This window comes from Leucoraja erinacea, chromosome 15, assembly GCF_028641065.1.
Source record: "Leucoraja erinacea ecotype New England chromosome 15, Leri_hhj_1, whole genome shotgun sequence".
In the NCBI taxonomy this organism is placed as follows: domain Eukaryota; kingdom Metazoa; phylum Chordata; class Chondrichthyes; order Rajiformes; family Rajidae; genus Leucoraja; species Leucoraja erinaceus.
Window position 1 is genome coordinate 39633485 of NC_073391.1, and position 25503 is coordinate 39658987.

General features: G+C 45.6%; 1 protein-coding gene and 1 long non-coding RNA gene across 3 annotated transcripts in view; one reads left to right on the plus strand and one right to left on the minus strand.

Moving 5' to 3' along the window:
- Positions 1–3685: 3685 nt before the first annotated feature.
- LOC129704245 (uncharacterized) lies at positions 3686–8359 on the minus strand. Of its 2 annotated transcripts, none has more exons than XR_008724706.1 (3): positions 8223–8359; positions 6221–6356; positions 3686–5557 (listed from the first exon to the last, which is right to left on the minus strand). It is a non-coding gene; the product is annotated as an uncharacterized LOC129704245 (long non-coding RNA). The 2 variants fall into 2 exon arrangements; XR_008724707.1 differs by lacking the exon at positions 8223–8359 and adding an exon at positions 8082–8194.
- A 10-nt stretch (positions 8360–8369) lies between these two features.
- ipmkb (inositol polyphosphate multikinase b) overlaps positions 8370–25503 on the plus strand; it is an 87466-nt gene continuing 70332 nt past the window's right edge. Inside the window, exons 1-2 of the mRNA XM_055647245.1 lie at positions 8370–8698; positions 23191–23276. Coding sequence (XP_055503220.1) covers positions 8566–8698; positions 23191–23276 — 219 coding nt within the window. The 5' untranslated portion in view covers positions 8370–8565. The remainder of the gene's footprint in view (positions 8699–23190; positions 23277–25503) is intronic.

Consider the following 25503-nt stretch of genomic DNA (forward strand, 5'->3'; position numbering starts at 1 on the left):
GGTGAGATAATAGCGGGCTATGAGATAGCTGATCCTGATATCGCTAATATCATGGAAGCAGAACGAGTTCCTGATATCATGGAAGTAGAACTAATTCCCTGTAGGCCATTCCCTACTAGGAAGGTGCCTACTCCCACTTAGATTTGGATATTGCAGTAGGTGCGGACTATCCCCGGGCTACAGACGCCCCCACTCCAGTGAAATCCTATTCAACGACTATGACTGAAGACCCAGATGGAAAGGATTTATCTACCTCATTTGGGGAATATCTGAAACTTAATTTGTATGGACAGTACCCTGACTTTCAAAGCCTATGGGAGGCAGTGCAGCGATTGATTACACCAAAAGAATATATTAAATTTTTGACAATTCTGGGATACCCTACTCCTGATGCCTTAGTGGATGGGGTGACAAGAGAAGGTGACAGAGAAGAGACTATCATTGCCGCTCTTATTAAATCCTTCCAGGGACCAGTGAAATGAATACGGAAACTGGAAATTAGATCAAAAGAAGAGGTGGAGTTTGAGGCTTGGATCGCTCCAGACTACATTAGGGACATGCCTATTCGAGAGCCTGACTTTCCTCAGTTCTATGGGAAAGGGTACAAAACTGTTGGGCCAGACCAGTGTTATGTCTGCAGAGAGACGGGGCATTGGAGCAGAGCTTGCCCCATAAGGGATCAAAGAGGAGGAAGGGATCGAAGGAAAGGGTCACGAGGTCCAAGAAGTCGGTGGATCCCTAGGGGATATAGGGATACTTGGGACCCTGAAGATCAAAGGAGAGGATGCTGGCCAGAGGATCAGGGGGCGGGAAGTCAATCACCTTTCTCACACCGAAACCATTTTTATAATCCTGATCTGCCAGCCAGTCCAGAGTGTGGATGGAGCAACCTGACCACTGCCTCAGAAAACAGAAATGAAATCTGAGAAGATAGAATATCCTCCTCATAACACTGGGATGGTGCAAGGGAAATAGTAACAACCACTATTCAGAATTAGAGCGAGAGAAACCCTTTGCAAGTACCTGGAAGGAAGTCGTAAAGAGAAGGTAGCAATTCTAAGAAACTGCCTTAAGGGCCTGTCCCACTTTCCCGAGTTACTCACAAATTCTCCCGAGTTTTCCCCTTGATTCAAACTTGGAGAATGTCCATAGCGAGTCCGTAGCGAGTCCGTAGATACATCGTAGCGGCTCGTTATACCAGCCGTAGGTACTCAGGGCATCAGGTAACTCGGGACGTTTTTTCCAGCATGACAAAAAAAGTCCACGAGTAAAAAGATAGTCGGGAGGAGGAGTTCGTAGGTCACAAAAATCCAGGATGTAATAGTAATCCTGAGAGGCATGTTTTTCATGCAGAAGGTGGTGACTGCATGGAATGAGCTGTTCAAGGAGGTAGTTGACAGGTATTATAACAGCATTTGAGAGATATATGAGCAGGTACATGGATAGGAAAGGTTTAGAGAGACAAAGGCCAAATAGTAAAAAGATAGTCGGGAGGAGGAGTTCGTAGGTCACAAAAATCCAGATTTTTTTTTTAAGATCCTTTCAACTGGCCAGAGGACTCGGTAAAGTGGGACAGGTCCTTTAATTGTGTCAAATCGGGACCGAGAAAAGCCCATTGATAGAAAGGAGCAAAAAATTAATAAAGAATCCAAGAAAGAGTCAAAGTAGCTGGTGTCAGAAGACAAAGAACAAATTCAAAGGAACTTAGATTGGCACTAAGGAAATAAAGAAAATAATCTATTGCACAGGAGGTGTAGGAGTGAGGAATAGGAGCAATTGTGAACTCGTTTAATAACTTTTTGTTGAGTTGTTGTGCCTTCAGGACAGTACAATCTACGAAATACCATTATCTGGGGACTGAGGTGGACCCTCAGGAATTGGCAGAGGACACAGCTCAGGTAGGATGTGTAATCATCATTTCCATCCAGGTAGCTCCCCAGAAACAGAACCAAACAGAAAGGAAGAAGTGATACTGTCCTGTCCCTTTAACGTCTACCATCTGGGAAAAGCCAACAGACAAAGAAGGCTGCTCCTTAGTATTCCTATTCTTACAAATTTAAAAGAAGATCTCACACATACCCTAGTGCCCAACCATACCAGCATGACATGACATAATAATTGACACCAGTGAAAAGGAAGAACGTTTCAAGAATTTAAAGGAATATAGACAGCCTCTCGAGACCATTGAGGCAAGCACCAATTAAAAGAATGAAATAATACAGGGGGGGCTGAATACTTTTGCACGCCACACTTTTCAGTTTTTTATTTGTAAAAAAATTTGAAAACCATGTATCATTTTCCTTCCATTTCACAATTATGCACCACTTTGTGTTGGTCTATCACATAAAATCCCAATAAAATACATTTACGTCTGTGGTTGTAACGTGACAAAATGTGGAAAAGTTCAAGGGGTATGAATACTTTTGCAAGCCACTGTATGTTAATCCTGGCTAAAACAGAGCAGCCATAGCACCAACATTTAGTAAGGATTCATGTATTGTTAGGCCATTTTGGTCAAATCCGGTGTGCTCTGCAGAAATAAGACAAGCTTCTGAATGGTGCCAGTAAGTCTCGGGCCCAGATTAGTGTTGCATATTCAATTAACAGAATGAATTTGTTTTCTGCAGAGGACCTCCAAGGAAGTATAAAATGCATTGTTAATGGGATCAATGCAAACTAAGTGTACATATTGTAAATAATGTTGCTAGACAGATACCCTGCTGTTTGTTGATTGGTTAAAGTGTTGAGCCCCTGGCAGGTTTGTTTGGATTCCTGGGTAAATGGTGCATTATTCAAGTTAAGTTAGCTTCTCTGGAAGCTACTCCTGCAACAATGTAAGGGAGATTCTGTTATTAGGCTTCTGAATCTTTGTCGATCTTCTGAAAGAGTGCTTGGGACCAAGTAACCTCTAGTTAATCCTTGGATGTTGATCTCAGGGTCCTGAGGCGGAGAGCCACCACCTGGATGTACACCAGTAACTGACCGCCCTTTGCAATCGACAGATACAGGACAGTAGCAGAGATCCAATGTGTCCCATCGACCGAGAAAATGCGAGGCCAGATTGTGTTCAGTTTTGGGTAAAATGCCATTGCTGGAGAGAGTGCAGAGATTTACAGGGATGTTGCCTGGACTTGAGCTCTAAGGAGAGGACTTTATTCCTTGGAGCGCAGGAAGTTGAGGAATGTTATTCTGGAGGTGTAAAAAATCATGAGGGGAATAGATAGGGCGAATGTTCAGTCTTTGTCCCAGGGCTGGGCAATCATGAAATGCATAGATTTAGGATGTGAACGGAAAGATGTAATAGTAATCCTGAGAGGCATGTTTTTCATGCAGAAGGTGGTGACTGCATGGAATGAGCTGTTCAAGGAGGTAGTTGACACAGGTATTATAACAACATTTGAGAGATATATGAGCAGGTAAAAAAAAAACATGAAATGAAATGAAATTATTGTCATTGTCAGAGACAGTAAGGCCAAACATAGTCCCTTGAAAAGGGAGACACAGGACTGATGTGCCCGGGCCTGGCCGTACATTCTTACAGGGTGGGTGAAGTGTCTTGATGACTTTGACAGTATGCACTAAAGGGCCTGTTACCATGCCGCCTGATTCTATTGTGCTATCTTACATGGTAGAAATGTTTAGAGGACAAAGGCTAGGAGGACTTTGCCCCTGGAGTGTGGGAGGACTTTGGCTAAAGGGCCTGTTTCCATGCCGTCTGATTCTATATGTAGGATGCTGGACAGGCTGGAACTTTTCCCCTGGAGTGTGGGAAGTTATAGGACTACATAAGATAATGAGGGGCAGAGGTAAGGTGAATAGATACAGTCAGGGTAGGGGGGCTCCATCAACTGTATTCTCTTCGTTCTTGTTGCAACTTGGCAAAACCTACAAGCTTTCCCTGTTTATCAAGGTTGAAAGTTTTAAATGCTGCTGTTTAGTCCTGTCTAAACATTGGTGCCGAGATTATTTCATGACCGAATTTTAACAAAATGAGTCAAATTACACCCATTGGCATTTTTTTCTTGGAGTGGCAAAGCTTTGTTGACCTTCAGAAACACCCATAGGAGCTTGATGGTTCATCTCACTGGCCACACTGCCACTATGCTCGTCCCATTGGCACATATAAGAGGTCTTGCGGTAATGATGGTGAAATTCTCATGACTCTTGCCCGTCCACATCTGCGTTGAAACTTGCAATGATCTTGTCATTGCCCTTTGCACGTGGACATTGGTCATCACCCAAAACCAAGTGAAGCAAGTTAAAGGAGACGTAAGGGACCAAAGGTGCTGGTTAATTTTAAAAAAAGACACAAAGTGCTGGAGTAGCTCAGCAGGTCAGGCAGCATCTTTGGAATACATGGATAGGTTGGATAGAGTGGAAGTGGAAAGGATGTTTTGACTAGTGGGATAGTCTAGGACTAGAGGTCATAGCCTCAGAATTAAAGGATGTTCTTTTAGGAAGATGAGAAATGTATTTAGTCAGAGGGTGGTGAATCTGAGGAATTCTGAGCAACAGAAGGCTGTGGAGCAAGTCAGTAGGTATTTTTAAGGCAGAAATAGATAGATTCTTGATCAGTACAGGTGTCATAGGTTATGGGGAAAAGGCAAAAGAATGTGGTTAGGAGGGAGAGATAGATCAGCCATGAATGAATGGCGGAGTAGACTTTATGGGCAGAATGGCCTAATTCTACTCCTATTCCTCATGACCTTATGTGACATGTCGAATCTGGACCCTTCTTCAGAATGGGAAACCAGGCTGAAGAAGGGTCCCAACCTGAAATATCGTCTATCCATGAAGCAAGTTGTAGCATTGGTGCTTTTGAAAATTCATGAATTAATTCAATAGTAAAAGCTGGAGCTTGAAGAATTGCTGATTTAATTGTTGGCTTTTATTCCAGAGAAAAAGAACTGGTGTGAACAATCTTTGCACTTGTTGCTGCTGCGATCCCTCATTTGCTGATTTTTTTCCAGCGAGATCTGGATTTGCTTCTGGCTGGAACTGAGATCGCCTTTGCAAGAAGTAAATAATACCTGGCACCACCCAAGGCCGGAGTATCCTGATGGATTAGTTTCCATCACCAAAGTGTGGAGGCTGGGGATGTATGAAAGGAAATTCCCCTCATTTTATTTCACATGGGTGTGAGTATTTCACTTGTCTTCTCATCACTCCTAGACTACATAGACACAGAATATCTATATGATGCGATAGAACTTTATTTATCCCAGGAGGGAAATTGGTCTGCAAACAGTCATGAGACACAACAAGATACATGAAACATGAAACTAAAGTGACGAGTGGAAAGTCCAGGATTGGGTATGTGCGAAGATTGGGGAGGGGGAAGGAGGAGTCAGTCTATCCCACGACTGAAGGGGGAGTTGTACAGTTTGATAGCCATGGGGAAGAAGGATCTCCTGTGACGTTCTGTGCTGACTCTTGGTGTTACCAGTCTGTTGCTGAAGGTGCTCCTCGGGTTGACCAGTGTGTCATGGAGAGGGTAGGCTGTATTGTTCAAGATTCTCCGCAGTTTAAGGAGCATCCTCCCCTCCAAGACCATCTCCTATAGTGAGAGGCATAATGAGAACCAATGCATGGATCACAACCTCTTTCTCTCTTCACGTTACCTTGATGTTTCCTGAACCTATTTAACCAACCTCATGGTATGGTAGGGCAGAATAAGATGACATTTACCTCTAGAGGTTGGAGATCTTTCAGCATCCATCATCACCACCAGGAAAGGGATACCAAGAGCTGGTCCAAATAGCTGCTCAGTGGATGCTCAGTAACCGAATATCCTACAGAATTATATCACCATTTTGTTTTAGGACCCAAGGGATATGGGAATTAAATGGATAAGTGGACTTGAGCCAAAGAATCAGCTACAACCTGAATGAATGACAAGAGCAGCCTCGAAGGACTGTATTGCCAACCCGTTCCTAATCGTTATGTTATCTTTATGTCCAGTCCCAGGACTTTATCAGGTTTGCACGGTTCAATCTCCAACCCAACTCTTACATGAGCTGCAACACCTCAATCCCACCCTCCTGTGCAGTCATTGCCTTTTGCCAGTTCCAACAAGATTTCACCGGCAGGTACAAATTCCCCGTCCCTTTCAGCTTTCCATGGGATTGCTCACTTTACGACTCCCTGGCCTTTTCTTCCCTCTGCCCCTGCCCGATGGGAATTTCCATGCAATTGCAATAGGTTCAATGCCTGGACTTACATTTCTTCGCTTTCATCGAACCAAGGAAACAAACAGTCCTTCCGAGTGAAGCAGCAATTCTTTAGATTTTAGAGAAACAGCGCACCCAGTCCGCGCCGACCAGCGACCACCCCGTACACCAGCACCATCCTGCACACTAGGGATAATTTACAAAAGTCAATCAACTTGCAAACCTGTACGTATTTGGAATGTGGGAGGAAACCGGAGCACCCAGAGAAAACCCGCACTGTCACGGGGAGAATGAATAAACTCTGTCCCCCAACGCAATCCGTCCCCCCCAAAGCTATATTTCACCACTCACGCCTATCCCCCTCCCATCAAATCCACCCCTGCTTGTCCCGCTCCCTCTACTCCCCCCTCTATCCTACCTTGCCTATCACCCCAGACCCCTTCTACCCCCCCTTCCCTATCCCCCTGCCCTTAACCTCCCCTCTACCCCACTCCCTCCCTCTCTCCCCCCTCCCTCCATGCTGTGGGCTGGGCTATGGCACTCCCTCTCTCCGTGTAACGGTGCGGTGCGTTATGCCCCCCCCCCTTCCATCTCCCTCTTCCCCATTTTCCTCACTCCCATTCCCTGCCCCAGCATCTACCCAGGTCGTAGAGCAGCGCCAAGGCTTGGAACTCGGCCTGGTTCGCTGTGCCGGGGCGGGGTGAGGATCGCGGGCGGCCGAGCCAGAGCTGCCCGCTGAGCGGGAAGCAGAGGCTGCGTTGCAGGATGGTGGAGGTCCCCGAGGCGCTGGTACACCTTGACCCAGGCTCCGGGCTTGGGCACGACCCTAGCCCTCAGCTCGGCCACCACCTGGGCTCACTACAGTGCAGGTCCCGACTTCATCTCCGGGCTTGTCCCTGACCCCAGACCCAGGCTGGTCCTTGGTTCCAGCCCAGGCCCATGCTCAGTCCCTGGACGCGGCCCGCAGCAACACCCTCCCCATCAGGTACAGCACGGCCGCAGCTCCTTGGGCGACGGCGCCACTCCTTCACCATGGCAACCTCCAGCCAATTGATAGCGGACACGGCCAATCAGTGCGGCGATGGTGCTAGGAAGGGGTGTTGCCGTCCCTTCCTGACTGACAGGACACCAATCTGCCGGCGGTGACTGACAGCAATCTGCGCATGCGCGGTTTTTTACGATTTTTAAACCTTAATAACTTGTACAATATACCAAGGATCTGAACGAAACTTGTTGCACTCGCATCACAGAGGAACGGTGAGTAAGCTGGCAAAAAATCGTAGCACCATCGCGTACCGTTTTTGCACAAATTGAAAAAAACACACAATCCGGATGAGCACAAGATCAAAGTTTTAGTTATGTAATATAGAATATATAGAAGATAGATGTTGGAAATGCTTCTATATTCACTTGCACTTCAGCCCCAGCACCTTGCACGGGTTGCATTTGTTTATATCCCCACTTGCACCCGAGCTGGAATGATTCAGTTTAGACTTTGCACAGGATGCATTTATTTATCCCCACTTGTACTTCAGCAGCACCTTTGCACGGGCTCCATTTCTTTCCATCCCCCCTTGCACCGGAGCCCCGCTGATACCCGCTCGGCCCCAGCACCTTGCATATGCTTCATTTCTTTCCATTCCTACTTTCACCCGAGCCCCGGTGATTCAGTTTAGCCTGTGCACGAGATTGCATTTGTTTCCAACCCCGCTTGCAGAAGGACGCATATGTTTCCATCCCCACTTGCACTTCAGCCCCAGCACTTTGTACCGGCTGCATTGCATTTCATTCCATTCCATCTCCACTTGCACCGGAGCCCCGATGGTTCAGTGTAGCCTTTGCACAAGCTTTGCATTTCCTTTCACTTCCACTCCCCTCCCCTCCCCTCCCTACACATGCACACTTTAGCACCTTTGCACGGGCTGCATTTATTCCGTCCCTACTTGCACCGGAGCCCCGATGGTTCAGTGTAGCCTTTGCAAAAGCTTTGCATTTGCATTTCCTTTCACTTCCACTCCCCCTCCCTACACATGCACACTTCAGCCCCAGCACCTTTGCACGGGCTGCATTTATTCCGTCCCCACTTGCACCGGAGCCCCGATGGTCACGTCTTGCCTTTTGCACGGGGCTGTCCCGGGCCTGTCAGCCTGCCTGTGCGCGCGCTGGCGTCAGTTCCGGGGCGGGCGGGCGGGAGCGCGCGGGCGGGCGGGCGGCGGCTCCGGGGGCGGAGGAGCGTCCATGGGTGTGAGACGGCGGCGGTGGCGGCGGCCGAGGCCGAGCCACGGCCTGTCCCGACCAGTCGGAGTCGCGACGCTCGGCCGGTAGGGTCGGCTCGCTCACTCGCTCGCTCGCTCGGACGGACAGTCGGTCAGTCAGTCGGTTCTGTCGGTCGGCGATGGAGAGCGGGGTGAGCGCGGGCGGACAGGCTCCGGCCCCGAGCCTGGGGCTGGGGCTCCACCGATTCCCCAACGGCTGCACCCCCCTCAGCCACCAGGTCGCCGGGCACAAGTACGGGAAATCGGAGCTGGGTGAGTGGGAGGCGCCCGCCCCCTCGTAGCCGGGGCGACGGTGGTGGTGGTGGTGACAGGACTGACCGGGGCCCGGCCGCTGCTGCAGGCAACGCTACACTACACTACATCCCCACCCCGCCCCGGCACACAACTTCCTCGTCTCCCAGACACGCACCCGGAGCCCCCACAGTAAACCCGCTCACCTCACCGCTCCCCGTCCCCACTACAGTACCCCATAGTCGTGACCGCACCCCCACACGTTATGGTATCACCCCACCCCCACTACTGTATCCCAACACATTATAGTATCACCCCCACTACTGTATCCCCACACATTATAGTATCACCCCCCCCCCACTACTGTATCCCCACACATTATAGTATCACCCCCCCCCCCCCCCACAGCTGTAGCCCCACACGTTATGGTATCACCCCCCCCCCCACTGCTGTACCCCCCACTCATTATGGTATCACCACACATCCCCCACTGCTATCCCCCCCACTACTGTATCCCCACACATTATAGTATCACCCACCCCCCTGCTGTACCCCACTCATTATCTCATTATGGTATCACCCCCCCCCCCCCTGCCCCCACCACTGCTGTACCCCACACATTATAGTATGGTATCACACCCCCCCCCCCCCCCCTGCTGTCCCCACTGCTGTACCCCCACTCATTATGGTATCACACCCCCCCCCCCCCCCCACACTGCCCCCCCCACTCATTATGGTATCACCCCCCCCCCCCCCCCCCACTGCTGTATCCCCCACTCATTATGGTATCACCTCCCCCCCACTCATTATGGTATCACCCCCCCCCCCCCCACCCCCACTGCTGTACCCCACTCGTTATGGTATCACCCCCCCCCCCCCCCCCACTACCACCCCCACTCGTTATGGTATCACCCCACACATCCCCCCCACTACTGTATCCCCACACATTATAGTACTCACCCCCCCCCCCTGTACTCCCACTCATTATGTATCATCACCCCCCCCCCACTGCTGTACCCCACACATTATAGTATTACTCCCCCCCCCCCCCCCCCTGCTCATTATGGTATCCCCTCCCCCCCCCCCCCCCCCCCCACATTATGTATCCCCACTCATTATGGTATCACCTCCCCCCCCCCCCCCCGCTCATTATGGTATCACCTCCCCCCCCCCCCCACACTGCTGTACCCCCACTCATTATGGTATCACCCCCCCCCCACCCCTGCTGTGCCCCCCTGCTCATTATGGTATCACAACCCCCACTGCTGTACCCCCACACATTATAGTATCACCCTCCCCTTTACTGTACCCCAGTCCCTTTGCTGCACCCCACTTATTATGCTATTACTCCCCCACTATAGCTCCCCCCCACCCATTATGGTATCACGTTCCCAATACTGTACCCCCACTAATTACTGAACCCCAGTCCCATTACCGCACACTCACTCTTTATGGTATCACACCCCCATTGCTATACCCCTCTTATTCACATTAGGCAGGAAATGGTGTTGGGTAGACTGATGGGACTGAAGGCTGATAAATCCCCAGGGCTTGATGGTCTGCATCCCAGAGTACTTAAAGAAGTGGCTCTATAAATCCTGGATGCATTGGTGATCATTTTCCAATGTTCTATAGATTCGGGATCAGTTCCTGTGGATTGGTGGGTAGCTAATGTGATCCCACTTTTTAAGCAAGGCAGGAGAGAGAAAACGGAATTATAGACCAGTTAGCCTGACATCGGTGATGGGGAAGATGCTGGAGTCAATTATTAAAGATGAAATTGCGCACATTTGGATAGCAGTAACAGGATTGGTCCGAGTCAGCATGGATTTACTAAGGGGAAATCATGCTTGACTAATCTGGAATTTTTTGAGGATGTAACAAGGAAAATGGACAAGGGAGAGCCAGTGGATGCAGTGTACCTGGGCTTTCAGAAAGCATTTGATAAGGTCCCACATAGGAGATTAGTGGGCAAAATTAGGGCACATGGTATTGTGGGTAGAGTGCTGACATGGATACAAAAATGGTTGGCAGACAGGAAACAAAGAGTAGGGATTAACGGGTCCCTTTCAGAATGGCAGGCAGTGACTAGTGGGATGCCGCAAGGCTCGGTGCTGGGACCGCAGCTATTTAGAATATACATTAGAAATTTAGATGAAGGGGTTAAAAGTAACATTAGCAAATTTGCAGATGACACGAAGCTGGGTGGCAGTGTGAACTGTAAGGAGGATGCCATGAAGATGTAGGGTGACTTGGACAGGTTGGGTGAGTGGGCAGATGCATGGGAGATGCTGTTTAATGCAGATAAATATGAGGTTATTCACTTTGGTGGCAGGAATAGGAAGGCAGATTATTATCTGAATGGTGTCAAGTTAGGGAAAGGGGAATTACAACGGGATCTGGGGGTCCTTGTTCATCAGTCACTGAAAGTAAGCATGCAGGTACAGCGGGCAGTGAAGAAAGCTAATGGCATGTTGGCCTTCATAACAAGATGAGTTGAGTTTTGGAGCAAAGAGGTCCTTCTGCATTTGTACAGGGCCCTAGTGAGACCACACCTGGAGTATTGTGTGCAGTTATGGTCTCCAAATTTGAGGAAGGACGTTCTTGCTATTGAGGGAGTGTAGCGTAGGTTCACAAGGTTAATTCCCGGGATGGCGGGACTGTCATATGTTGATAGAATGAAACGACTGGGCTTGTACACACTGGAATTTAGAAGGATGATAGGGGATCTTATTGAAACGTAAGATTATTAAGGAATTGGACATGCTAGCGCAGGGGACGGCAACCTACAGACCCCGAATGTGGCCCATAACCCGAAATCATCCGGCCCACAGTTGGATTTTTTCCCCCGTAATCATCCGGCCCGCCGAGTGCGATCGATCGCCGTGCTCTGGCTGCACCGCATCCTGCGCAAAGCCGCCGGCACGGTCGCGCACCTTCTGTGAACACGTGATTTGATGCCTGCCATTGAGGCCGGGATCCATGTGTACACGTGATAGATGTGGCCTGCCATCCGCTCACAGACATGCGTCCTAGCCCCAATGCAGAACAAGGTTGCCGACCCCTGCGCTAGCGGCAGGAAACATGTTCCTGATGTTGGGGTAGTCCACAACCAGGGGCCACAGTTTAAGAATAAGGGGTAGGCCATTTAGAATGGAGATGAGGAAAAACCTTTTCACCCAGAGAGTTGTGAATCTGTGGAATTATTTGCCTCGGGAGGCTAATTCTCTGGATGCTTTCAAGAAAGAGTTAGATAGAGCTCTCAAAGATAGCGATCAAGGGGTATGGGGAGAAGGCAGGAATGGGGTACTGATTGTGGATGATTTGCCATGATCACAGAGAATGCCAGTGCTGGCTCGAATGGCTGAAAGGCACCTCCTGCACCTATTGTCTATTATTACTGTAACCTGTCCCCATTGTTGTACCGTAGTCCCATTACCACACCCTCAATCATCATGGTATCACACCCCCATTGTTGCACCCCAGTCCTATTGCCCCACCCTCACTCATCATGGTATCATACCCCCAATGCTGTACCCCAGTCCCATTACTGTACCCCGCTCATTACATCACACTTACTGCTGTAACCCACTCATTATGGTATCACATCCCCATTACTGTACCCTGTCCCAGTTGCTGTATCCCGCACCCATTACCACACACTCACTCATTATTGTATCACATCCCTATTACTATACCTTACATTATTTACCCAATTCCTATTAATCTACCCCATCAACAACCCCCACATGGTATCACATTCCACTCATGATATCACATTCCCATTACTCTACCCCATTCATTATTGTACCCCACTCATTACTCTGCCCCACCCCATTCCCCTCCGGTTTTTAATGTACCACAGGCTTAATTACTGTACCCATCCCACACATCCCATTACTCTACTATCCACACCCCATGATCATATCCACATTAGTGTACCCCGTTCAGACCACCATCATCCAAGATCCCTAATAACAAACCCCTCTGCCCAGCCCCTCGCTGTTCACCATCCCTTTACTGTGCCCCGCAGATTATTGTATCACATTCCTATTACTGTACTCCACTCATGACTCTACTACGTACCCTACTATTATTATTTCTATCCTCTCCCAAATAATTTCCAATAATGCTTCCAATTATGTGAAATTTAAGATGTATGGGTTACATTGAAGAAGTTACATTGAAAGAGTCTGCCTCATTGGAGCAAATTAAGTTACAAAGAGCTTTGCAATCATTAACTTTCATGCATGCAGTTTCTAGTATTGGATAAGCATAAGCTGTGTGCAAGAAAGTTCAATAAATGGTCACTAAATTATTAGATATGCTTTTGTATTGCTGATATAAAACAAAACTGAAAATGCTCAGCAGGAGAGGCTGAACAGATAACATTTTGGATAATTGTCCTTTGATCGGAATGAACATACCACAGACTTGATTACTCGACACACCGCATTACTGTACTACCCACACATCATGACTGAACCCCACCACATTACCGTACCTCACCCTCCATTATTGTATCCTTGTCTGACCACCTTCACCCCAGAGGCCCCAAATTAAACCCCTCTGACTGCCCCTTTCCTGTTCCACACCGCATAACTTTACCATGGTACCATGGTCAGACCTTGCACTCAAACCCCCCCCCACTAATCCCATACAATGACCTTGTCAACTCGAAATCAGCCTTTAGTCGTCATCATTCCATCTCCTCCTCTTCCTCCCCAAAAGTCTCATCAACTCTTGCTTCGGTTTTCTGGTTTCTCCTCCAGCCCTACTACCCAATTTTCACCATACCACCACACCTTCCTTCTGCTCTCATACCTCCTAGTATACTGCAGTACCTTTCTCTAATCCACTTAATAGTTCTCATCAACTTTTTCCACCACTGCAAGTCCCCATCATCGCTACATCCCACTCCTGGGCACCTATCATCATTCCTCTGCTTCTGGATTGCATGTTGCCACTGGTATTCTTCCCTCTCCACCATTTTAAGTGCTTGGCAGCAGTCTGGCTTTCCTTTCCTCACACATTTTTCCACCCTCCCAAGTTCTCTGCCCATTGTGACCCTTCTCCATCCAGACGTTGTTCTTGTCTTTGACTTCATCTACTCCTCCCCCTGCCCTATGGCCCTGTCTAACCATTGGCTCCATTCCCCGAGTCACACTCCCTGCCTTTCTCCATCCTTGGCATCCATGATGACCTCTGCTCAACGCACAAGAGATCTACTATTTGCAGACACCCATTGCCCCTCTTCTCCCTTGTCCAAGCAACCTCTGCATTACTATTCCCTCCCCCCTCCCATATCATTTCCTATAATGCTTCCAATGATGTGAAATGTCTGACGTATGGGTTACCTTGGAGAAGTTGGAGTCTGCCTTATTGGAGCAAAGGTGGTTACAAAGAGCTTTGCAATCATTAACTTTCATGGATGCAGTTTCTAGCATTGGATAAGCTGTTCAATAAATTGGATAAGCAAGAAAGTTCAATAAATGATCACTAAATTATCAGAAATGTTTTTCTATTGCTGATATAAAACAAAACTGAAAATACTAAGCAAGAGAGGCTGAACAGAGATAACATTTTGGATAATTGTCCTTGGATCTGAATTTTCATCAGTTCTATCAAATACCAGAAGGCATTGGTTTAACGTGTGAGGGGGAAGGTTTTAAGGAGAATTATGAGGCAAGTTATTTTACCAAGAGAGTTGTATTCACCTAGAATACGGTGTCAGGGGAAGTGGTTGAAGCAGGTGTGATGGCATTGTTAAGGAAGTATTTAGACGGATACGTAAACAGGTAGGGAATAGAGAGTTATGGACCCTGTGCAGGCAGTTCGGATTAGTTTAGATTGGTATTGGTATCGTTGTCAGAGCTGACATCGTGGGCTTTAGGACTTGTTCCTGTGCTGTATTGCTCTATGTTCTATATCTTCAAGATATTTTCTATATTTTCCTGATTTGCTGAAATATTTCTTGTATTTTTTGTTTTTATTTCCACCATCTGCAGATTTTGGTGTTTGCAATATTTTGGGCAGTGTTGCTTAAGGAGGCATATTGGTGAAAGTACCATAAGTTATTGTACTTCACATGAGCGAGCAAGCCTAGCTTTGATTTAATCAATCTTGTGCAGTACCACATTTCTAGCTATTCAGCATTCAAACTGCTGGACTAGTCTTGATATGCACTGTCCAGGGGTCGACCCCACAAAACTTTGAAACTGATAAGTTGATTAACAAAAAGCCAAGCTTTCCAGCCCAGCTAATTGCGACACGAATGATAAGATTGAGGAGGCCCTTTGACCCATTATGTCCATGCCAGCATCTTTTAAAGCAGCGGTTCTTAACCTGGGGGTCGTGACCCCCATTGTTTGGTGTTTTTCTGGGGGTCATGAAGGGGTCATAAATAACATATCAATTTGTTGAGCCCATTTTAAGGAACCTAACAAAGGTACACACATTATTTTGTTCGCGTATGTGCGTACGTATACGCACACAAACTGTGTGTGTTGTGAATCATGTCTGCCAAGAAGCGCATGTATAGTGAAGCATTTCTCAAGTTCGGCTTCTCAAGTATTGTTCAAAAATCCGTGGTCAAGCCTTAATGTGTTATCTGTGTCAAGGTTTTGAGCCACGAGAGCATGAAGCCCAGCAAACTGAAGATCCATTTGGAGTCTTTTCACAGCGATCTGGCGGGGAACGGCGTGGACTATTTCAAATGAAAAGAAGCCGCACTCAAGGGTTCCCGCATTGATTCGATGGGGCACTGCGCTCGTCAAAATGAAGCTGGAGGCTTCATACCGGATTGCTTATCGAATCGCACAGACTAAGAAACCTCACACCAACGGTGAAGAGCTTGTCAAGCCATACCTTCTTGAAGCAGCGAAGTTGGTGCTGGGTGAACAGCAGTCAAACAAGTTCAGGCAGATTTCCCTTTCGAATGACACAGTCAAAAGTCGAATCTCGGATCTGAGTAATGATATTCTGCTGCAAGTAGTGAGCACTGTGAAGAGCAGACCAGTGTATTCACTGCAACTGGACGAGTCAACAGATGTTGCCTCGTTCCCAACTGCTAGTCTGCGTTCGTTACCTCGACGGAGAAGCCGTGAAGGAGGAGTACCTGTTCTGAGAGCCATTGGCCACTACCACTCGGGGAAAAGATGTGTTCAGAATGCTGGAAGCTTTCCTCATCAAACATGAGCTTGGCTGGGAACGACTTGTTGGAGTATGTACAGATGGGTCGGATGCAGAGCCGGCTTCAAAGCCTTCGTGAAGGATGTCATGTCTCCTTCACCCACTACATGATACATCGCCATGCTTTTGCGATGAAGACTCACTCTTGGTCTTCGAGAAGTGCTTTCAGATGTGGTGAAGATTGTCAACCACATCCGAGGGAGCGCAACAAACTCAAGAATCTTCAAACCGATGTGTGAAGAAATGGGAGCCGATTTCACAGTTTTGATATTCCACACAGAGGTGCGCTGGCTTTCGCGTGGTAAAGTTCTCAATCATGTGATTCAACTTCGAGAGGAAATAGCGCTTTTCTTGGAGAGAGGGTGTACCGAGAAGGAGAATCAGCTTCATGAAAAGATGCAGGATGAACTGTTCGTGATGAAGGTTGCTTACTTGGCTCCTTTCTTCGTCGAGGTGAATTCCTTAAACCTCCCAATGCTACACACTGCTCGTGACAAAGTGGCAGCGTTCAGGAGGAAGATTCACCTTTACCAGAGAAGAGTACAGGACGGTGACATGACTATCTTCCCTGAGATGACAACTCTCCTGGATGCTATGCCAGATGCTGAATAACACTTCTGCGAGGAGATCTCAACCCACCTTCTGGCAATTAGTGAAGCCATTGAACGCTACTTCCCTAGACTGGACGACCACTCTCGTGATGAGTGGATCGTCTGACCCTTTTCCGTTGAAGACGGTGCCATCAGCGTTACTGACGTGGCTGCGAAGGTTGAATTTTACCAAATTCGTGAAGATGCGCAGTTCAAGAGTGACTTCATGGAATGAGCTCGCCATGTTTTGGCTGAAAGTGAAGGCCTGTCCTGTTCTTGCAAAGAGGGCCCTGACCCGATTGGTCAACCTATCGATGTGAGACTGCATTCTCAACCATGGTAACTCCGAAAACGAAGGTACGCAATAGGCTTGTGATCAACGCTGACATGAGGTGCTGCTTGTCAAGCATTCGTCCTCGTTTTGATCGCCTGATGGCTGTGAAGCAATTTCAGCCATCCCGTTGACTTTTTTTTTCAATTTTTGTTTCGGGGGTCACGGTACTGACCAAGATTGTCTGATGGGGCCAAAAAGGTTAAGAACCACTGTTTTAAAGTCATCTATTCAGTCAGATTTCTCTGCTGCTTCCTCTCAAGCGCCTGCTGAATTCCCATTCGAAAGCCCTGTTTGACTTGTTCTACTGTGACAAAAGAAGGTGTAGAGGAAATTTGATAGTGTTGTACAAAGTCATTAAAGGAATAGATTGGTTTTAAACAACTTCAAAGGCATTGAATTACAGATTATTATTCATTAAAAAAAAGTTTTTCCTTGCAATCCTCTCCCATATCTTTTTTTTTTAAACTGTTCAGTTCATGTCTCCAATTTATTAATGGGAGCAATTTTCTTTGTTTAATTTATTTCAACTTATGATTTTAATATCTTTATTAAATCTCATTGTAATGTTTAGGGTCATAGTTAAACAGCATAGAAACAGGCCCTTTGTATCACCATGTCTATTACAACCATCCTGCTATCTAAACTAATTAATTTGTCTGCATTAATTCCATATCCCTGTATACCTTGCCCATCCAGCATTTTTGTGCACCATCCAAATATCTTTTCAGATTCCTTTTAAATGTTGCTATTCCTGTCTACTACTTCCTCTGGCAGCTCATTACCAAATACTCAGATACCAATTACACTTTGTGTAAAAAAAAAAAAAGAGCCTCTCACTCTCAGTTTACAACTAAACCCTTTGTGACATCCACCCTCCCCTTACTGTGGAAAACAGACCATGAATTATCTACCTTAACTATGCCTTACATAATATATAACTTTAACATGTCACCTCTCAGCTTCCTCGGATCTGGCCTATCCAATCTCCTTGTAACAGGCTCTCCAATCCAGGCAACACCTTTGTGAATCCTTGTGAATCTGTTCTGCAACCTCTTTAGCCTAATTGCATCCTTCCTGTAATGTGATGCCAGAACTATGTAAGGCCGAACCAATGTTTTATACAGTCATAACATGTTGGACTGGCACAGTGGTAGAGTTTCTGCCTTGGAGAGCCAGAGACCCGGGTTCGATCTTGACTATGGGTGCTGTCTATGGAATTTGTACGTTCTCCCTGTGACCACGTAGGTTTTCTCTGGGTCCTCCAGTTTCCTCCCACATTCCAAAGACATGCAGGTTTCTATGTTAATTGGCTTCTGTAAATAGTCCTAGTGTGTAGGATAGAACTACGGTATGGGTGATTGTTCGCCAGTGCAGACTGAGTGTGCCAAAGAGCCTGTTTCCATGCTGGAACTTTATTCCATGCTCCAACAAAAAGACAAAGTATGGAGTATATCACTGGGTCAGGTAGCATGCTGCCTGACCCGCTACTCAATGCCTTGGTCAGTGAAGGCAAGCCTGCAATTGGTCATCTTCACCTGGTGTGTCTATGTCACCACTTTCAGGGAACTATGTACTTATGTCCCTAGGTCTGGCTGTTCTCCAACAATTGTCAGGATCCTGTCACTCACTATGTACGTCTTGCCCTGGTTTCCTTTTGCAGTTGCCCGAGTTTAATTCCATCGGCCATTCCTTGCCCATTTTTCCAGTTAATCTATACCCAGTTGTAACCTTGTGCAACCTTCTTTACTGTCCGCAATACCACCAATTTTGGTGTCATCTTCAAACTTATTAATAGTCACTTGAATTCTCATCCAAAACATTAATGTGTATAGCAAACATCAAATGGCAAACATCAAAGGACCCAGCATTGATCTCTATGGCACACGTCTACTCACAGGCCTTCAATCTGGAAAACAATCCTCCACCACTATCCTTTGCCTCCTACCACCAAGCCAATGTTGTATCCAATTTGCATGCTTATCTTGTATCCTCCACCTATATGTGATCTCCCTACATATTTGATCCTTTAATTCCCCCCTGACTATTGGAACATTTATAGTACAAATCCTATCAATATTATCACACCTTTCTTATTTTTATTCATATGGCCTTGCTGGATATTCCTCCTTGGGATATCCTCTCTAAATATGGCATGATTTTGTTCATCAATAGTGCAACTCCCCCTCCTGTGTCAAGTTTTTTTGGCCTTCCATCACAGCGATGTGATGGATGTTTATGTAAATTATGGTGTGTCTTGGGTCTATTTGTTTGTAATGTATGGCTGCAGAAACGTCATTTCGTTTGGACCTCAAGGGGTCCAAATGACAAATAAATTGAATCTTGAATCTTGAATCTTGTGTCATGCTGGAAACATCAATACCCTCGAACACTGAGCTGCTAATCCTGACCATTGCTCAAATTTATTTTTTGTGCGTGTGCGTGCCAATCTGGTTAATTCCTATCTTCTTCCAAACGCTAGCTTTCCCATTTTCACACATCCTACTCACATTTTCCCCCTGGTGGCGATAAACATCTTCCCGTTGCATTTCCACCTATATTTCCGAAGTTATTAATTGTTGAAATTTTAAAAACAGCCAAAACCGCCTTCTCACAGACAGCTTCCAGCCCTCGCACAGTGATGATGTCACAATGTCTCACACAGTGCACCAATCACAATGGGCTCTCAAGCTGGCTGCCAACTGCCACAATGACAGCTGCCAATGGTAAAGAGGTTGCTGCCCCTCGACCAATATTTGAAGGGGCTGCTCATCCAGTTCTGGTTGCAATTTGGTCCCATGATCCTGGTGTTCGGGTACAAGTCAGGGAGTGGGGAGGGCCGATCAGGGGGGGGGGGGAACTCTCATCGGCCCACCTACCCTCCCCGCCCACGCACCCATCCCCTGCCCCTTCCCCACCGCACCCCCCCGCGTTGGGGGATGGAGCCCAACGGGTCCCACTTGGTCTAGTAATTATTAAATTTCAATCCATGCTCTGTCCATCTGCCATGTCCATGAGGCTCTGTGCATGAAAGTAAATGCAGTTTAGTTTAATAGACCTTCATGTCCTACCCGTGCCCAGCCTCCCAACAAGACTTGTTTGCTTTAACCTGGATAATTATTTCAACTTTCTCATCTGTTACACTACTACTTTGGGTTCCACTCCCCTGCTAGACTAGTTTAATCCCTTCAGCGTACAAGTAGCAAATCTCCCTGAAAGAATTCGATTTTCGCTTCTGGTTCGAATGCAACGCTTTGTCATGCTCACCTAGTGTTCCAGAAGGGATCCTAGGCATTTGTTTTCCCTATCCTCATCCTCCTCTCATCTTTGCTTGCACTTTATTGTCGTAAGGAGAACAACAGCAACATTTTCATGCTAACCTGACAATTGAAATTCCCCATCCCTGAAACCATGAAAGTAAATTTTCAAGATGACTCGATTTGGATGCTTAATCATTGTGGACCTATGTTCTATAAAGGTTTAATATAACTTTTGTAGTTGATTTCTCCCTTGGTGTAATTCAGGATCTTGTTTGCTCAACTAAACTGGCATCAGTGTACTCTGCATAAATTAAAATGAGGCCAGTCAGGAATGTGGTTGAAATTAAGGCCCTGTGATGATTTCAGCAGTTTGGTTTAATTTAGAGTACAGTGTGGAAACAAGCCCTGCGGCCTATGGAGTCAGTGTTGATCAACAATAACCCTGTACGCTATTTCTATCCTATATTCTATGGACAATCTACAGAGCCAATTAACCTACAAACCTCCACCTCTTTGGAATTTGGGAAGAAACCAGAACATCCGGAAAAAACCCGAGATTGTACGAACTCTGCACAGATAACACCAGTAGTCAGGATTGAAGCCAGGTTTCTGGCGTGGTAAAAGAGCAGAAACTCATATCGCCACTGTGACGCTCCGGTGATGTGATGAGGGGGGCAGAGTTGGGCAATTTTATTGATATGGCGATAGGTAACCTTATTGTGGAACAGAAATAAAGTTCAAACTAAACCTTGAGTCAGATTTGGCACCAAAAGTAGTAAACATTCTTGCGCAAGGAGAGATTGTGACTCGGTTATGGAATTTGCATCAGGAGCATTTTCACTCTGAAAATATTTCCTCTGAAATCTCTGCTTATTCTATACTGCATATCAAACAAAATAATTTAACAGTTTAGAGATGGTAAAAAAAAATGCTGGTGAGGTGAAGGTAAGTGGAATCAGCACAGGCATTTATTATTGGATAATGTCATTGAGGTGAAGTATGTCGTTGAGAAATGGGAAGTGGCCAAGTGTGTATCTTTGATAGACTCTTAAATGCAGCAAAGCAAGAGTGGGAAGACAACATAATTGTTGACTTGCTAAGTATAACTGTATTGATAAGAATGGAATCAGGTGAATGTATTCGTATGCATCTGGATGATAGTGGACACGCAATAGATGGATGCATTTGACTGGTGAAAGCTGCAGAACGGTTTGCATTAAAGAAGCTTACATTACTTTTCCCCTTTATACGCCCCCTTTACATTCTTAGTCCTGTTGCAGGGTCTTAACCCGAGACATCAACTATCCCTTTGCATCCACCTTGCTTGACCCGCTGAGTTCCTCCAGCAGTTTGTTTTAGCTTTGTTACTTCTACACAGTCGTATAGGCCGATAGAAAAGTTTTGATACTGTGGTAGGGTAGAATCCTTACTGGAGAGGCACGAGCAAGTAGTTCTGTTCAACAGGATTGTTGTTTTCGAATGCTACAATGCATTCAAGAGAATGGGTTGTTTTTTTGAGGAGAGCAGTGATGATAGCAAACTTCTTAATAAAACCTTTTCACTCTACCTGTGACAATAATAAACTAGACTAAATTTGAAAGAGGGCAGTCCCTGAAGGGGATATCAACATGTAGGCTAGGAAATGTTAAATAAAACTAAAATGCACCACAAGGATCTGGTAAGGCAATCAAGGCAATACTTTATGTAAGAGCATCAAATACATGGCCGTTGGGAACAGTCAAACTAGACTGTTCATTGAACAACGATTCATGTGATCTTTTATAGCGATTTTCCCTTTATTGTTTATTTACACTATTAACCACAAGAGATTTCACACAGGTACTCTGGCATTTGTCTTCCTCAGAATGCTCTAACAGCAGCTGTAAATCTTGCACCCCTGACAGACACAGAGTAACAGACATGGCTCAAACTTTTATCAAAATCGACCATACGGGAGCTAAGTATGTCACGTTTCATTTTGAGCTCATTCTCCCCATCTCCTTGTCGTCTTTTACAATTTTATTATTTTACAGAAGGAAAGATAGGTGCTTGTTAGTTTAATGGGAATAAGATCATATGAATAGGAGGTGGGCCAGTTGTACAGAGTGAAATTGCAGAAGGTATGAACAGAATTCAGGAACAAAATTGGAAGAAAAAAAATGGAAGTTTGGCTTTAAGACGGGAAATAACATTACAATTTAGGCTTGTGGGTCAGGGAAGAAAGGGAAGTGGTACAACAGATGGGATGATTTTACCTTAATAATAAATTTGTCCAGAGCTATTGCACTTCGGGAGTTTAGGTTAGAGATATAGGGCGGAAACAGGCCTACCGAGTCAGCGCCGGCCAGCAATCCCCGCACACTAACACTATCCTATACACACCGGGGACAATTTACAATTTTACTGACGTTAAGTAACCTACAAACCTGTACATCTTTGGAGTGTGGGAGGAAACTGGAGCAACTGGAGAAAACCCAAGCAGATCATGGGGAGAATGTACAAACTTTGTACGGACAGCACCGTGTTCAGGATCAAACCTGGTCTCTGGCAGCAACCCTATTGCTGCGCCACGTGCCGCCCCACTGCGGGTGTGAGGTGAAGAAAGCAGGAGTGGGGCTTTAGAAAACACAGGGGAGTACAGAAGCTAGAGATTGCTACTGCAGGCCTTGGAATAGTGACTAGCTTGTATTGTATTGTATTCAAATTTATTGTCATTGTCTCAATTTGAGACAACGAAATGAATTTTCCTTACAGGCAGTATCATTAAAAAAATCACAAAGAAATTATAAAAATAAATAATAAATAAATAATAAAACATATTAAAAATAAAATTGAAATTGAATTAAAATAAAAAAAAAAGCACAAATACAGAAGTCCACGACACAACATAACATAAATGGCACCCAGGTGAGGACGGCACCATAGTCCAGCCAGCCTCCCCTCCGTGTTCATCCGTGGACGGGGCCTTCCAATGTGTATGTGGGAGTGTCATCTGATGATTTTACACTTGAGCCATTCAAAGTTGACAGTAAATGGCAAAAACCATGCGCTTTAACAAACAGTGTTCAAACATGCTGGTTGCATAACTTTAAAGGTTATATATGGAAAGCATATTTTCACAACAATTTATCTTGTTTCTAGGTATGTTACAACATCCAGATGGCACGGTATTAAAACAGTTGCAGCCACCTCCTCGTGGACCCAGAGAGATGAATTTCTACAACATGGTAAATGCTTTTTCTGTAGATCATTACATGAGGTATAATTGGCCTTGAAAATACTGCTAAACTGTAACTAAAGTAGAGCCGGCAATTTGCATATACAAATGCTGCCACTTTGCACTTGGGACTGATACACCCTGGAGGTACAGTGGATGTTGAAGAGCGATCCTTGTTTCTGCCATTTATCTCTATTATTAACCTTAAATAACTTCTTGTGTTCCAAGCATTGAAATATCAACACATTTCATAGAAGTATTCCAATTGTTAGTTTCCTTGAACTTCAAGAACCTGATGAAAATAGCTATTTTCCCTAGCACTTCCACATCTTAAGTACGTTAGTGTTTAGTCCTTGATTAAACAAGAGTAAAGGTTCCAAACAATTTTTGTTTGTACACAATATATGCTGGCTTCTGATTATTAGCTCAGTCTTTGATATATTGTGGGAACATATATATTTAAAAATTATTTTAATGGAGATAACCTATTTGCAAACTTCTGGCAATCTAAGCCTGCATTACATTTCTATAGTAACATGGTTTTGTATTTGTGCTGCGCTCATGTATAAATGGCCGCGGAACGAAGGCTTCAACACTTGCCCGACCACAACACATGCTGTTGAGGATATGAAACCCCTATTGGTTCAAGAATACAGGTCCTCTCTGAGTTAGGTGTCCATAAATTATGCCCAATTTATGGAGACCAAAGGGGTGATTTGAAGATCGGCAGAATGGAAGAGAATGGATTTAGCCGCTGCTGTGGGACTGCAGGCATGTTCTGCTGGGTGGGAACAAGACATTTCTGAGTGCCTTCTGACCTCGTCCTCCTCTCCTAGCCCCGACAAACTGCAACAATCGTTTTTGTTCATATGCGACTTGCAAACAGTTCGAATTATGTACAGTTCTCAGGAACAAAACCCTATCATAACTTGGAGATTTCCTGTATGGGAGAGTTGGCACGTGGTGTCCACTGGGCTGTGTGTGTGTCTGTGTCTGTGTCTGTCTGCTCTGTACATGATAGGTACTCTTACAATTGTAACAAAGCCACAGTTTTGGTCTTTAGTCTTATATTAACAAGGATGAGTTAAATGTGATTCATTCTGTTTGAATAGAGAGACTCGGTAAACTTCTGAATGCAGTTGTACTCAGCAGACTGAGAGAAGTTAATCGACGTCATGCTCCGGTTTTGGAGTAGCATGTTTGGTTTCTGGCTATTGTCAGCTCATAAGTAGCTGGTAATGTAAACCTTGCCCTGCACACATTAAGATAGTAGCAGATGAGATATTCCAGAGAGGATGCCATTATTTTACTGCCAACATCTCACATGCTGGTCATTGCTGAGGATCCGATGTAAAAGTGCTGCAAATCCTATTTCTCCCTTTCTCCCATTCCACTGGACTCTTGTCCTGCGTGCCTTCTGCTTGTTTTGAGAGACATTTTGTATTCTGGGGATTGCCTACCAATTTACCCATCTCTGGAATAAACAGGTTTTGTACAAGACAGGCAGTTAGCATGAGGTCCTTCAGCAATCACCATACCACTATAAAAATGTGCAACTGCAGATAACTGTTTAAGCATCAAATAATTTCAACACAGCCAGAAAAAAAAGTAGCCAGCATCTAAACTGTGAGTAGTTGATGCTTTCAAATAGGGTTAAGTATTTCCTACTGCTAAACATGATTTTAGCTGTGCGAGGTTTGACGAGTAATTAGTCAGTTTCAAAAATATATTGTTAAATTTGCGCTGCATGCTGATTCCAACCAAGAAGCTCACATTTACAGTGCCCTCCTTAATGTTTGGGACAAAGATCCATCATTTATTTATTTGCCTCTGCACTCCACAATTTGAGATTTGGTTAAAGTAAACATTGTCATTTTTAATAAAGGCCATTTTTATACATTTTGGTTTCACCATGTAGAAATCAGCATTGTTTATACATTGTCCTCCCATTTCAGGGCACCATAATGTTTGGGACACAACAATGCCATGTAAATGAAAGTAGTCAAGTTTAGTATTTTGTTGCTTATCCTTTGCATGCAATGACGCTGGGACATCACCTGCACGTCACAATTCCTGAACGTCTTCTGTGGTGATGCTTTGCCGGGCCTGTATTGCAGCCATCTTTAGCTTATGCTTGTTTTGGGAGCTAGTCCCCTTCAGTTTTCTCTTCAGCATATAAAAGGCATGCTCAATTGGGTTCAGATTGGGTGATTGAATTGGCCATTCAAGAATTGACC